This window comes from Misgurnus anguillicaudatus, chromosome 8, assembly GCF_027580225.2.
Source record: "Misgurnus anguillicaudatus chromosome 8, ASM2758022v2, whole genome shotgun sequence".
NCBI lineage: Eukaryota > Metazoa > Chordata > Actinopteri > Cypriniformes > Cobitidae > Misgurnus > Misgurnus anguillicaudatus.
The window spans coordinates 36,881,293-36,896,518 of record NC_073344.2 but is presented as its reverse complement, the minus strand read 5'-3'; the positions used below and the strand labels follow the sequence as shown (position 1 = coordinate 36,896,518).

Genomic DNA, 15,226 nt, shown 5'->3' with positions numbered 1-15,226 from the left:
TTTCTTGTTTTATATACACATTTTTACAAACAAAACTATTTCATGAAGAGTATTTTTACCACTTTCATCTCTTAAATTTCCCTAATTTACATACAAAATGACTCTTAATGGACTACATATCATTTGGAATAACAGTGGCATAGTCAGGGACTCTTTGTTACCCAGTTATTGTCTTTTTAAAAGGCTTTCTGTTATTATTGCACTAACATTTTACCATTACAATAGCAGTGCATTACTCTTTGCTTTCTGTTCTTTTGATGTTGCTCATCAGTGAAACATTACATAGATGTCATCCAGCTGTTTCTAAAATTACGTGTGCTTTTTAGGACCTCTGCTCAGCAAAGACCAGGGTCCCTTTGGAATTGTGCTTTATTAAAGCTGCATGTTGCTGCTCTATTGAGCATTTTAATGGGGAAAATTATTAATACAATAGCTGTTTTGGGGTTGACGGAGAATAGCCGTGTTAAAGCTTTGTGGAGAGTCTGGGAGAAGGTCAGAAGTGTATAAGTGTGGATTTAATTTATGACTTTAATTATTTGATGCCGACTCTCTCAGACCATTATTATTTTTCTTTTTTATTAGATTAGCAGGCCCTGTAGCGACTCATTTTAGCTACACTAATGCACTGGTCTGTCTCATCTATAGAGTATTAATGTACTGCCGGTGTGTACGTATTCATTTCGAATGGTTGTTTTTCTCTGAACATGTCTCTATTTTTATAATGCTTCAATTGATGTTTGCTCAAATTATTTTTGGTGATGGCAAATTACCCACCCGAAAACCTGTTGCTAATATATTGTTTGAGTATTTGGTTAAAAGGTTCATATTCAATATTATTTTAGTTATATTGGCACACTATGCATTAAACAAAGATGCATATTATATTGTTTTTCAGCCCTGATCTGTGCAAAACACTCGCGCATTTAGGCTGTCACATACAATATCTCATCCTAAAACCAGATTTGCCTGGTTTGTTTTTCTGTCATTTATAATAATCAGGGATAAAAAACACTGGAATGTTCATTGCTCACTCAAAAGGTGGAACATCATGTCAGACAACGCTAGCGTTAATATTTTGTGAATATATTTATGCAAAAAAACAATAAATTTGCTATACAAATAGTTGTTCTGCTTTGGTGCTTGCTTTATTTTTTTCCGTCTCTCCAGCATGTGTGTTTGCCAGTATCATTTCCAATAAGATGGAAGAATGCCTCCACATAAAATCTTAATGCGCTGCAATTCACACCGACATAAAAGCTAATAGAAACGTCTGTTTTGCAGTTTGTGGCTGAGTGCTTATACAGATCTCTGTGGAGGCCTAAGGGTGCAGTAGTTCAGATGCAGAGTTCAGACATCATTGTGCGTGCCAGTCGATATGAAAGCATTTGCTATGAAGCCTTTCTACTTGTCACCCCAAGGCTATATTTTCCAAAAGGGCAGCGAGACATGTAATCATTTTTCGGAATAAAAATTACGCCCACGTCTCGCTGTTTGCCCTGACAAAATTGACTCCAAATCCGTCTGATAGTCATAGATGTGAAGACGAAAGAAAAATGAGTACAAATCCAACACAAAGTAACTTGTTTATTGTAAAACCTCACTCACAACTATATACTTCAATGGAACTAATCATTCTTATTTATAAGCTATGCAGTAGATTCGCTATGTAAGCTGCAATCTGTAGCTTTTTTGGTAAAAAATAAAAAAATCTATTACCATGAATCGCAACACTAAGCTTATCTTAATAATTTATCATTTGAGCTGTCAGGTTGGATGTCACAGGAAAATATTACAAAATATTTTTCAACCAACCTAAAGCAGCCTGCAATTTTACGTTCCAAACTGAGATGGTGATACAGAGCAAAAAGGTTCAGATGGCATAGTGATATTACGCACTGCCATGAAAATAGTCCCCTGCCATTGAAAATTACTAAAGGACTATTTTCGGCTGCTGCGTAATATCACTGTGCCTCCTGCAGCCATGTTACGTCAGCAAAGTCCTTGATTATTACGCCAGAATGAGAGTATAGTTTCTAGCTATATCTGCCTAGAAAATCACAACTTTTAATTTTATGCCGGTCTTAGTACACGATGCAACTACAGAAGAGTCAAGTTTTAAATAGGAAAAAAATCTAAATCTTTGGTCATTTTTGAGTGCGATGCTAATGGTCTAATCAGATTCAATGGATTATGCTAAGCTATGCTAAAAGTGGTAGCACCAGACCCGGAGATCAGCTGAATCCAAAACTGTAAAAATCAAATGTTTAACTCTAGAGCTGGAAAATTAGTATTTTTTAATGAAGTGTTCCTTTAAATGTCAAATTTTTTGTTGAAATGTGCAATATCCAGGTCAACACATTCTCAGTCCCAACATGTCACATATTGACATTTGGTCAGCGACCCTCATTGTTACTTTTTAATGCACAGGGTACCCCTTTGGTGTCATTTTTCAAAGTCCAATGTACTTCATTGCTTTGTTTGCTTTTTATTTGTCTGATGCGCCAGATTGAAACATAATTACAGTAATTTTTCGCATTTGTAAAAGTACATTTACATTTAGGCATTTAGCAGACGCTTTTGTCCAAAGCGACTTACAAAGATGTAGAAATAGAAGTAGAAATTATATATGAAGAGTTTGGTTCCAAAACGCAATAAATCAATTTAGACTAATTTCTTCCACAAGTTTTTTTTTCAAAATGCTATAAATCTGTTGAATCAATATGTAAATGTGCATTCATCTTTGCCATGTTATATTCATTTAGTTGACTACTGGTATCCACAGATTAAAAAAATAAACATTAATGGCATTAACCAAAACACTGACTTTGTCATTATTAAGAACACTGTCATTGCTGCTGTCATCCTTGAGACGTCGTCGCTTAAAATTTTTCACAGCGATCAGCTATAAAATGTTTTGGTCCTGCTTGATTTTCGTTGGCTTTGCGTAAAATAATGGAAAGTTTTTCATAAAAACTGGCTGTCCTTCAACGTGATGACCAGCCAATGCTGACCAACGACCACTGGCTAAACCAGTTTAATCCGCTTACCCGCCTCCTATCCTTACCGTATCTATATATATATCTAAATATATATTAATTCCTCCCAAGGGTTTTTGTTCTTCTAGGAGTTTTTCCCATTGGGTTTTCTCCTAGGGTTTTTTTTTCGTCCCAGGGTGAGTCAGCCAACTTTGGCCTAACTTAGCACTTTACTGTATACGTTACATTATTAATATGCTTGCATGTACGGTTTAACCTTAGCCGCTATATTCTACTTTTTATATTATCTATTTATTTTCTGTGTTCTCCTCTACATCTTCTCATGTAAAGCTGCTTTGCAACAATTAACACTTGTGAAAAGCGCTATATAAATAAAATTGAATTGAATTGAATAAGATCCACTGGAGTCAATGTGTTAGCATGACAGAAGCTTGATGCTGTCGGGAAAACAAGCAACCAGCATTTTTCGTCTCCCGAGTGCCTCTCGCGTGTTGATGACTTGCGTTTCTTTCCCGTCACAGAAAACCACCAAGGTTTATCAATGCCATTAAAGTTTATTTCGTTTTTGTTTGTTTGTTGATCACGAAGTACAGGATAAGGAAAACTAGGATTCCGTGTACTCAACGCGCCACCATTGTTTGTTTAAAATGCGTGGAATGTTGCGCTGCCATTTGTTGAGCGGATTTATTGCATTCTGCAGAAAAGGAGGAGTGGCGTTTATTGCGTTTTGGGAAAAAAAGGTAGAAAAGATGACAATATTGTATTTTGCGTAAAATTAAGAATTTACTTTTAAATACTGACCTGATATAACACTATTTTGGCAGTAACTCATTTTATTTTTTAAAAATGGTGTTTATCGCGTTTTGGAACCAAACTCTTCATATATAAATTATAAATATTTATGGCACTTCACGGTGTAGATTTTTAGTGGATCTAGCGGTGAGATTGTAAATTGCAACTGACGACACACTCCCTTTCGAAACGCATAGAGAAGCTACGGTAGCCGCAACAGGACAAACACAGCATCGCCTGAGACAACGTACTGACAAAATGCGATCTGTAGTACAGTTCGTCCATTTAGGGCTGGAGCGAAATCGCAATTTGAATGTAAGGGGACACGTGGTGTATGTAGATAAAATGCCATTTTAAGGTAATAAAAACAATAGAGGTAATTTGGTAAGATCTTTATACAACACTGATAATATAGTTATGTATATTATATTGGATTTCTAAGTCAAAAGATCCTTCTAAAAGTTACATAATGTACCTTTAAAAGATATTTTGAAGCACCTGACCCATTCCCTGCCCTAAAACGTTTCGTCACAATAAACATAACAGGCAAATATACAGTCAAATGAAATTATTGCAAAAACTGACATAATAAGAAAACCATTTGGCTGAAAAATTTTTACATTATGTCCGGTCGGCTAACTTTGATAAAAAAAAACTCAAACAAAATAAAGCTGATGCTCTGGCAAGTTTTAGTAAGCAAATCCATCAAGACAGTTAATGGGCCAGCTCCGTGTTTGACCTTTTTCCCGTCACTTAGTGCTTTCCATCTGTCTTTCTTTGCCCTGGCGATTGTGTAAAACCAGACTTCATCACAATCATAGGTTATCTGCCATCGTCGCAAAACTAAACCAAAAACAAAGTACCTTTTCTCAATAAACAGCAGCCTAGAATCTGCCTCGTTTTGGCTTTGTGTTGGATATGGTGTTGAACAAGCTGAATAAGATAATGGGTGTTGCTTAGATACTGGCTACAATGAGATAAAAATATCTGATGTTAGCCTTGACACCACATAAGAAGCTCAGAGGGAGTAAATATTAGCGTGAGACTAAAGTTTGTTTTTTGGGCCCTATCATTTATTCTTTACATGAGACCCTGGAACACAAAACCAGCCATAAAATATTAGCAATTAAAGCAATAGCCAAAAAATACATTGTGTAGGTAAAAATTGTTGCTTTTTTTGTTCCATGAATATATATATTGTACATTTCCTGCCATAAATATGAAAAAATGTATTTATCATTAATAATATGTGTTGCTAAGACTTCATTTGGTCAACATAAAGGCAATTTTCTCTAGATTATTGCACCCTCAGATTCCAGATTTTTTAAAATGTTTTTAAACATTTTCATATCCTAACAAACCATATCAAAGAAAGCTTATTATATTTCCGATTATATATAAATCTGTTTCAAATTGACTGGTTTTATGGTCCAGGGTCACATATTTTAGACACACCATTCATATTTCTCTTCATGACTTTTTTTTACGATTTATTTACAATGAAGTAACAGCCAATAAAAGCACAGAATAAATAGGATCCTCTTTAGTACTGTTTTAAAAGCATCCCAGAGAGATGCCTTAGGAAGGTTAATAAAATGCAAAGACACAATTCCCATTGTGTAGACCTTACATTTCTGAATGGTAGTGTATAATATTAATTGAATTTTGTATTTACTATTTTAATGGAGTGAGAACAGCCCATTCAGAACTATATATATATACAGAGAGTGCAAGACTCGAAGTACTGGCTCATTTGACACTTTTGGTTCTGGTGTTTATCATTTGCACAGCTGTGTAGGGAAAATATGCTGAAGGTATATAAACACTGCCCTGAACTTATAGGGTTACGGTAACAAGATGGTCTATACTGCTTAATGGACGTGCGTCATGGTGGTAGTCGGAATGCTAACTTAGTTTACATTATGACGTAAATTATTGAGTTGTTCTGTTCTTGTAAGAGTTTCAATTAATTCTTGAGGTTTGTTTTTTTTGTGTGTCAAGACTTGAAAGCACATCAGGTCACGTTAGTGTATGTTTCATCTGGAAGTTTACCAAAGAGGGGCTTGTTACATTATACAGATTACCCCAGATGAACCGACTGTTTGTCATATTTTGTTGTTTTAAGTAAAGATTCACCAAAAACATAACTATATTTGGCCATATTTCCTCTTTCGTGGATTCAGTCTCTTAACTAATCATCGCACACACATCTGCTTCAGGAGATAAAAAATAGTGCATTAATGATATATATGATATTTTGGGACTTGCCACATGGTGTTTTATATAATTATCATTAGTTCTTTGAAAAAAAAGTGGAGATAGAAGTTTTGAGGTCACATTGACACATGGATATCAGCATTGCATTTATCAGTGGCCAGTTTATGTCACTGGATTTGTTCAACTATTCAGCTTTATACAGAATTCGCCCATAATCTATATAGCATAACATTAGGGTAAACAAAATACTACAGTAATCACACGTATTCTTGATAAAATATAAAACTTTGTTATTCTTCAAAAAATAAATTTTTAAATGTAATGCTCCTCACATTAAACACGGGACAAAAATATCACGTTTTGCACTAAACACAAATATGCATCCAACGAAATTACTTATTTTGTTACACCTACTGTGTAAAAGATTTAATTCAAACGTTGAATTGCGTCATTTTCAATGTCCTCGTGCATTATCCAAAACGCATGCAATTCAAAAGTAGCAGTTTGTTCCAAGCGTATTCATCACATGAATATTCATTACTCGTGGCCAATGGAGTGGTTCAAAACAATCCCATAATCCGTTTATCCTAGAAAGTGTGTCCATTTAATGAAGATTCTAAGTTAGTTTCAGTCAACAAGATCTTCATTTCAACCTTTTCCCCTAAAGTGTCATTGTCTTTTCATTAGTGAACCCACTGAAAACACCAAATTTACAAAGAGTACAGCTATGCCCTCGTCTTGTGGTTGTGTAGTTTTAGTGGTAAATATATTTTGGCTGTATAATTTAAATCCAGAAAATTAATTCAGTCATTTAATTGTATGTTGTTCCAGGCGGACTCACTTTAATGAAAAAAAAAATGAATATATCAATGTAATGTCCCAGATTTTTAAACGCTGGCAGAAGAAACAGCGCACCTTTCAAACATTTCTGAAGAGCAATACGGATCTCTCATCTCCGGCGCGCGCGTCCCACCTGTCTCGTGCCTATCCAACTTTTACGCACTAGTACGGTCCCACGATAACCGCTTCAACGTCCTTCGACGGTCTTCTGTCCGTGACCAGAAAGTTGATCATACCCTCGGACTTAATGAGCAAGTTACAGCCTAAAAAGAAAATGCCGAAAACCACGGTCAGCGCGAGCACGCACATCACCGCGATCTGCACCGCGCGCATGACGAAGGCGCTCCGCTCGTCCTCGACCCCGCTGTCAGTCACCACAGAGGACGAAAGAAAGCTCCCGTTGCTTCTGTTTGAAAACAAACCACTGTCTGTGCTGTTGAAAACTGTTGAATTCATTTTGTATTACTCTCCGGGGTCCTTTGGATAACAGGAGCAGGTGCGTGGAGAAAAACAACGGCCGAAGTTTTCTTCGGTTCTGTAAAGTCACAAAAGCAAAAGAGATCTCGAAAGATTTTAAAGGCAGACATGCAGTAGAAAGACGAGTTCCTATCGGTCCTGTTGTGAAGGTTATTAGGGGTTCAGGTTTGCAGGGGTATGACTCCAAACTATCACAGTTGCTTACTGACGTTTTTGTTCACATTGCGCCCCCTTTGACGCAAAACGAAAATAAATGTCCCTATAACCAGTGCTGAGGTAATACAAAGTATGTGAACCTTCTGGAATTTCATAGTTTTCTGAATACATCTGTCATAAAATGTGATCTGATCTTCATCTAGTTAAGGGTATGACAAACATAATGTGTCTAAAATAATTACACAAAACAGATTTTCATGTCTTTATTGAGAACAACCAAAAAACCTCATAGTGCTCGTGAAAAAGTATGTAAACCCTTGAGTTAATGGCCTCAAAAAAGCTAATTGGAGTCTAATTTAATGTGTCTAACACCTGGAGTCTGGTTAAGATAATACGTTTGGAGGTATGGACTACTGATAAAACCCCTCAAACTTTTGAAGTTTGCTTTGCACAAGAACAAAACGCTTATGTAAGCCATGCCTCTTTACATAAAGCTGGAAAGGGTTACAAGGTTATTTCAAAGACTTAATTCACCAGTCTACAGTTACAAATGTAGACACTTTGGGACTGTTGCTACTATATCAAAAAGTGGGCGCCCAGTCAAAATGACACCAAAATGCATGACGAAGATTCATCAATGAGGTAAAGAATTAACCCCGAATGACAGCCAAAGATTTAAAGGAATCATTGGAACTTGCTAACATCTCTGTTCATGAATCTACAATACGTAAAACACTGAACAAGCTGGCTATCTACGGCAGGACACCACGAAGGAAGCAACTGCTTACTAAAAAGAACATTGCTGCACGCCTGAAGTTTACAAAAAAGCACATTGACACTCCACAGAGGTACTGGCAAATTGTTATGTGGACTGATGAAATTTAGATTGAACTCTTTGGAAAATACACACAGTGCTACATCTGGCGTAGAAAGAGCACGGCATATCATCATTAAAACATCATCCCAACTGTAAAGTATGGTGGAGGAGGAAGCTTCACGATTTGGGCCCTTGAGGGGAAGATTAATTCCCAGTATATCAGACAATTTTTCAGGATAATGTTAGAATGTCTACGTCAGCTGAAACTCTGTAGAAGGTGGGTGATGCAACAGGAAAACGGCCAAAAACACAGGAGCAAGTCCACAACAGAATGACTTCAGAAAAACTAAATCCGCCTTTTGGAGTGGCCAAGTCAGAGCCCAGACCCCCATAGAGAGGCTATGGACTGACTTGAAGAGGGCCATACACGTGAGACGTCCAAAGAATATGACAGAGGTGTTCTGAAGCAGGAAGAATGGGCTTAAATTCCTCCTCAACGATGTGCAGGTCTGATCCACAGCTACAGGAAGCGCCTGATTGAGGTTTTTGCTGCCAACCAGTTATTAATTTTAAGAGTTCATTTTTTTTCCACTGCCATTTTGAATGTTGAATAAGTGTTCAGTAAAGACATGAAAGATCAGAATTTTGTAGTTATTTTTAGACACAATATGTTTGTCAATACTCTTGACTTAGATCACATCACATTTTATATCAAATTTATTCAGAAAACCATGAAATTTCAAAAGGTTCGCATACTTTTCTTGCCACTGTAGTTGTGTAAGATGAATAGATAAAGTTTGCAATATCAATAGTAAATGAAATGCTAAATCACACTTTTTAAAAGTATGCTATGATACCAAGGTACTTTTCTCAGGTCTTAATCTGTTTTAAATGTAATTGTAGGGCACACCAGGCCTTGATTTCACACTTTTCCATCATGTTAACATTTCTCATGTTTTTTTTATTAATTTTTGTAGCAGGGTCATTCTACAAAAAAGGTGGAAATGCTTGTCCCTTGCTTTTGCAGACCCCTTAATCATTTAATTTGACCCAATAATAATGATATATATTTTATAAATATAGACTGTCCTTAAAATGATGAGAGAGTTTATTTATTTAATTTTCTTTTTTTCCCTAAATGTCTGGTCCTGAAAATTGCCCTGTCCCTTTGATCATACATGGAAGTTGAACTGTGTACTTCTTAAAACTATGTTTTTTATAAAACAAATCTAATTTACCTTCAACCCTGTATGAATTTACTACAACACTGAAAGGTAAAAATACACTATTAATATGAATAATATCAAATAAATATTTGTCCCCCAAATTTATGTAATTGGTGTTACCCTACCCAAAGCACTTTTATTTTGAAACAATGCATCAGCTCTTTGAAGTGTTTAATGGGTCAAGAGGTCAGTGAAAGAAATGCAGTAGAGGAAGGCAAAAGGTTTTTGAGATGGCTTACCTTATTTGTTTAAAATATCATTATATATAAGAATTTTGAGATAAGATTTTTTGGATGTCATTAGTGTTAATCTTTTTATAGCTGAATGTTAAGATCTTTACATAAAAATACATTATACTGAATAAATATGTGATTGTTACATCTCTGATGAAATAGCACATGGCTAATGGCAGCCATTTTGTTAAAATATTAAAAATTTTTCTGTAAATTGTCATTGGTGTTACTTCTCTAATGAGTACTTCCTAAGCACTATTCCTTTAACTGACCAACATAAAAGCATAAAAACAAAACAAGATGGAACATTTTATGAAAGTTTGTAAGTTTTATCATATTCAATATCTATTATTATATTCTAATTTTGTCATTGGTGTTACATTGTGTCATTGGTGTTAAACCAAGTTTTGGTGTTATGAACGTATTTTCTTGTACTTTCTAGTAATATTTTGTTGTTGATATGGGATGTAAGACATTTTTGATATTTCAGTCTTTGAATCAAAGCCTTTTTGGTTGAATATTTTTGTTTTTGTTGGTTTTAAAGAAAAAAGTCAAACTGAGAATCAAATAATTTCATACAATGCTCTGCTGGGTAAAGATGAAGAATTTAATTAAACAAATATTAATAATCAATTATTTTCTTGCTGTTATCAGCCTTTAACTAAATACACAAACTGTAATGAGAAAAAATATATACTATCAACATTAAATGTTGTTTAAATCAAAGGTAACACCAATGACAAATAAATGACTCATGGATTCTTTATTAAAATGTATTAAAACGGTAAAAATAGATTAAGCTCCCGGTTTTGCGGATTCATAGATTTCACAAGTTAATTAATGCTATTAAAGAAGTTTTGGGTATGTTGAAAGAAGTTTATTTAAGCAATTTCCATCACCCGAATTCCACATTTCTGTAGAATGACCCAGCAACAAACAATCCCTGTAAGCCAAATCTTAAGCTATTGAACTTGTTTTTGTTCAAATTAAAGGTAGTCTGTTTAAAAACATGATGACCTATACATTTAAAATATATAGGTTATTTTTATAGGTTACACTGTCAAAAATAAAGGTACAAATGCTGTCACTGGGGCAGTACTTTTTAAAAAAGGTCCTAATATGTACCATTTAGGTACAAATATGTATCTTTGAACTACCTTTTTGGACGGGTACTGTCCCAGTGACAACTTGTGTACCTTTTATTTCTGAGAGTGTATTCAACAGTTTTTTGGTTCCTCAAAGAACAGTTCAATCAAAGGTTCCTTAAAGATCAATTTCTTTAAAAACAATTATTTATTAAATTAATTATCTAAAGAATCTTTTTCAATACAAAGAACCTTTTGTGCAACAGAAAAGTTGTTCACACTGTCTGTAAAAAATGGTCAAAATGGAGCAGTACCCTTTCAAAAAGTACAACTTGCATATTTTAACCTCAATACTTTAACCAAAGAGTGCATATTAGTACCTCAAATGTACATGTACCAAATCTACACATACAGAATCTGTACCTAAAGGGTACTGCATGCCCCCATGACAGCTCCAATTTTTCTGGCAGTGCAGATGTTAAAGGTTGTTAATGGAACCATTCATCCAAAATGGTTCTGTATTTTGAAGAGTGTCTAGAGGGGCAAGTTGTTTTGAATAGTCAGGAAAAAATATCAACCTGTCTGGGAGAACAGTAACATACTTTACATATAAAACATGCTTGAAATGATATAAATTAGAAAAGTTTTTAAAAATTATTTTTTATTACATTTTAATTTTTTATTACATTTAATTACAAAATTATAAAGTTGAGCCCTGTGTGTTTTTGTATATGTGTGTTTCCATATACAAGATCCTAATCCTATTAGAATTTTATTCTAATAGATAATCTACAAGTCAGTGGGGCACATAAAAATACAGTCAAACAGCAGAGGGCAGAATTGCTCTTTCTAAAAATGATTGGAGAACTCTGTTATGTGAACATCTAATGCAGGCAATTGTGTAATGTTTTAATTACAGCCATGCCGATTACACACAATCCTTTCACTTTTGATTTAATAACCCAAAACAATCTAAGTTAAAGAACAATTTAATGCACAAAGCTGCGGCGTACAGTTGGATTTGATTATGAAAATGCATAATTAAAGATTCCACATAAACCCTATGGAGTCGGCTGTGTGATTGTAAACATATGGATATTGAATAGCAGGGTTACCATGGAAATATGAGGAAGCAATTTCTCCATTAGAAACCACCAAGGGGTTGCGCATCGTGTTGGTAAAAGATAATCTTTTTAATATCCTTTTGTTGCAGCACTCCGAAGGGAAGAATCATTTGCCCCGGACACGACTTTAGCAACTGCTTTTCCTTACGCGATATGTCATCCTTGGGCTCCTTTAAGTGCCTGCGATAGTTCATCTAATATTGCTTTGAAATCACCAGAGCTTAGTAGTATTTATTTTCATGCTGTTTCAGGGTTAAATGTGTCTTGAACAAGCACTTAACAATATCAAAGCTCTTAGGTATCAGGCGCATAATACGCTCTAAAAGCCCCTTTTGTGAAGTAGGCAACGGTGGGAGGGGGAATCGATCATGGAGGGTGCTTAGATCCTCTCATACCTGGCCTTTTAATAAACAGGATTTACCCAATGTAAACACGTCCCACAATGCTCCTCCTGGAGCGAGACCATCAACAAGGGCCATTTGAGCAGCGTTGGGGGTCCGCTCTCATGTAATCTGTTTTACATGCTTTCTCTATAAATCACCCTTTGTATTTGTATATGAATCATCAGACCTATCCAGGAGAAAAAGAGAGAGAGAGCTCTGTGCTCTCAGGACATAGTGCTATTCCTGTCTGGGTGTTTATGAGCACAGTGAAATGTGCTCTCTTCAAATGCTTTCACTGTGAGCTCGTTTCTCTCCTCTGTGGTGGAGGGGGTGGAGGCAATGATGTAAAAAGAGAAAGAGAGAGAGAGAGAGAGAGAGAGAGAGAGGAGGATATGTGGGTGGCTATGGGTAGAACAAGCTACAGATGGAAGTGTAGAGAAATTTGTCATATGGAGAGATTCAGAAGGAGAGGGATTGAGAGATAACAAGGCAAGCCAGGAGAAGCAAAGCTAAAAAGCTAAATCAGAAGCGTTCGCAGAGTTTTAAAGGTATAGTTCACCCCCAAATGAAATTTGAAATGACAGGTTAATACATTTCAGATGTAATGAAGGGTAAACTATCCCTTTAAAATAAACTAAATCTTACGATGAGGCTGACAAATTACACTAACAGGTCCTATGTTGGTAGCTGGTAAAATATAGACTAACCCAACTGTTAGGTTTAAATTAACATATGCTGCATTGTTTCAACTTAAAATTATAGTTTGTTTCAATATGGCTGAGTTAAAGTGGACACTTTCTAGTAAATTTGACACTTTTTTATTATGTACATGACTACCCTAAGGCAAGGGAGTTAGACAGCAGTAAACTTGTGGCCTTATGATAACCCCAAAGTGCCAAAAGGGATAAACCCAGCTGTTTCATTCATTCAAGTTAAATGAACCCAAAAAATGTAAAGAGCATAGATCCATTTTTGACCCGAACGCCGGATTGATGATAACAACAATAGTGCAATATACACTCACCTAAAGGATTATTAGGAACACCTGTTCAATTTCTCATAAATGCAATTATCTAATCAACCAATCACATGGCAGTTATTCTATGCATTTTGGGGTGTGGTCCTGGTCAAGACAATCTCCCGAACTCCAAACTGAATGTCAGAATGGGAAAGAACGGTGATTTAAGCAATTTTAAGCGTGGCATGGTTGTTGGTGCCAGACGTGCCGGTCTGAGTATTTCACAATCTGTTTAGATACTGGGATTTTCACGCACAACCATTTCTAGGGTTTACAAAGAATGGTGTAAAAAGGGAAAAACATCCAGTATGCGGCAGTCCTGTGGGCGAAAATGGCTTGTTGATGCTAGAGGTCAGAGGAGAATGGGCTGACTGATGAGAATGAGCAACTTTGACTGAAATAACTCGTTACAACAGAGGTATGCAGCAAAGCATTTGTGAAGCCACAACATGCACAACCTTGAGGCGGATGGGCTACAACAGCAAAAGACCCCACCGGGTACCACTCATTTCCACTACAGATAGGAAAAAGAGGCAACAATTTGCATGAGCTCACCAAAATTGGACAGTTGAAGACTGGAAAATGTTGCCTGGTCTGATGAGTCTCAATTTCTGTTGAGACATTCAGATGGTAGAGTCAGAATTTGGAGAACAGAATGAGAACATGGATCCATCATGCCTTTTTACCACTGTGCAGGCTGGTGGTGTTGGTGTAATGGTGTGGGGGATGTTTTCTTGGCACACTTTAGGCCCCTTAGTGCCAATTGGGCATTGTTTAAATGCCACGGCCTACCTGAGCATTGTTTCTGACCATGTCCATCCCTTTATGACCACCATGTACCCATCCTCTGATGGCTACTTCCAGCAGGATAATGCACCATGTCACAAAGTTCAAATCATTTCAGATTGGTTTCTTGAACATGAAAATGAGTTCACTGTGCTAAAACGGCCCCCACAATCACCAGATCTCAACCCAATAGAGCATCTTTGGGATGTGGTGGAACGTAGGCTTCGTGCCCTGGATGTGCATCCCACAAATCTCCATCAACTGCAATATGCTATTCTATCAATATGGGCCAACATTTCTAAAGAATGCTTTCAGCACCTTGTTGAATCAATACCACGTAGAACAGTTCTGAAGGCGAAAGGGGGTTCTACACGGTATTAGTATGATGTTCCTAATAATCCTTTAGGTGAGTGTAGATCTGTGTCAATTTTTTATGTGTTGGTAATGAAAATCTAAACTTTATAGGAACTATGTGATTATAAGGCAAGTCACGTCTACTGTTAAGACTTTTGTGAAACAAATACGTGTGGGATCTGTTTGTCACATAATGAGTCTCCAAGTTATATAACAAAATGCATTTAAACAGCTGAAAGCAGTTCTGCTAAAACATGATAAAACACTGAATCTGTGAAATGCTTCCAATTTATTTATTGCACCGAGATGAAGTATAAACTAAAGGGTGGTTGATATTTATCTGCGGTTCAGTCTTCACACAGCTTCTCTTTCTAAGCACCGTGGACAAGAATATTTAATGTCAGGGCTTTTAAAGGCCATCACTTTGAAGAACTCTGCCATCTAGTTATTATCACATGAGAGGAATAGCTGTTACTGATTGGACCTTCCCAACCTGTCATTAGCTTCCCACTGTGCCCATGAATCTATTTAGTAAACAAATAGGCATTTTCTTGTCAAGAGTAAAAATGGACAAGAGGGCGTTTTAGTTACTCTGCCAGTGGTTGTAAAAGGCCTCTCACGTTGGTAAAACCGTAATGTGTCGCTCTCATCCGTGACATCATTAGATGCTGTCCGGGCATGTTTCGTCACGTTTCATTATGCACCATCAGTCCTATTCCAGC

The 15,226-nt window shown here is 36.2% G+C and overlaps 1 protein-coding gene across 1 annotated transcript; it reads right to left on the bottom strand.

Annotated features, from left to right (window-relative positions):
• Window positions 1-6,278: 6,278 nt before the first annotated feature.
• On the bottom strand, window positions 6,279-7,613 carry rprmb (reprimo, TP53 dependent G2 arrest mediator candidate b). The gene has a single exon (XM_055213668.2). It carries the CDS (start codon window positions 7,299-7,301, stop codon window positions 7,008-7,010), a length of 294 nt encoding a protein of 97 aa, XP_055069643.1. The 5' UTR covers window positions 7,302-7,613; the 3' UTR covers window positions 6,279-7,007.
• Window positions 7,614-15,226: the final 7,613 nt, after the last annotated feature.

Bases quoted from the DNA above. Each gene is read 5' to 3' on its own strand.
- rprmb (XM_055213668.2), bottom strand. From the start codon at position 7,301: ATGAATTCAACAGTTTTCAACAGCACAGACAGTGGTTTGTTTTCAAAC.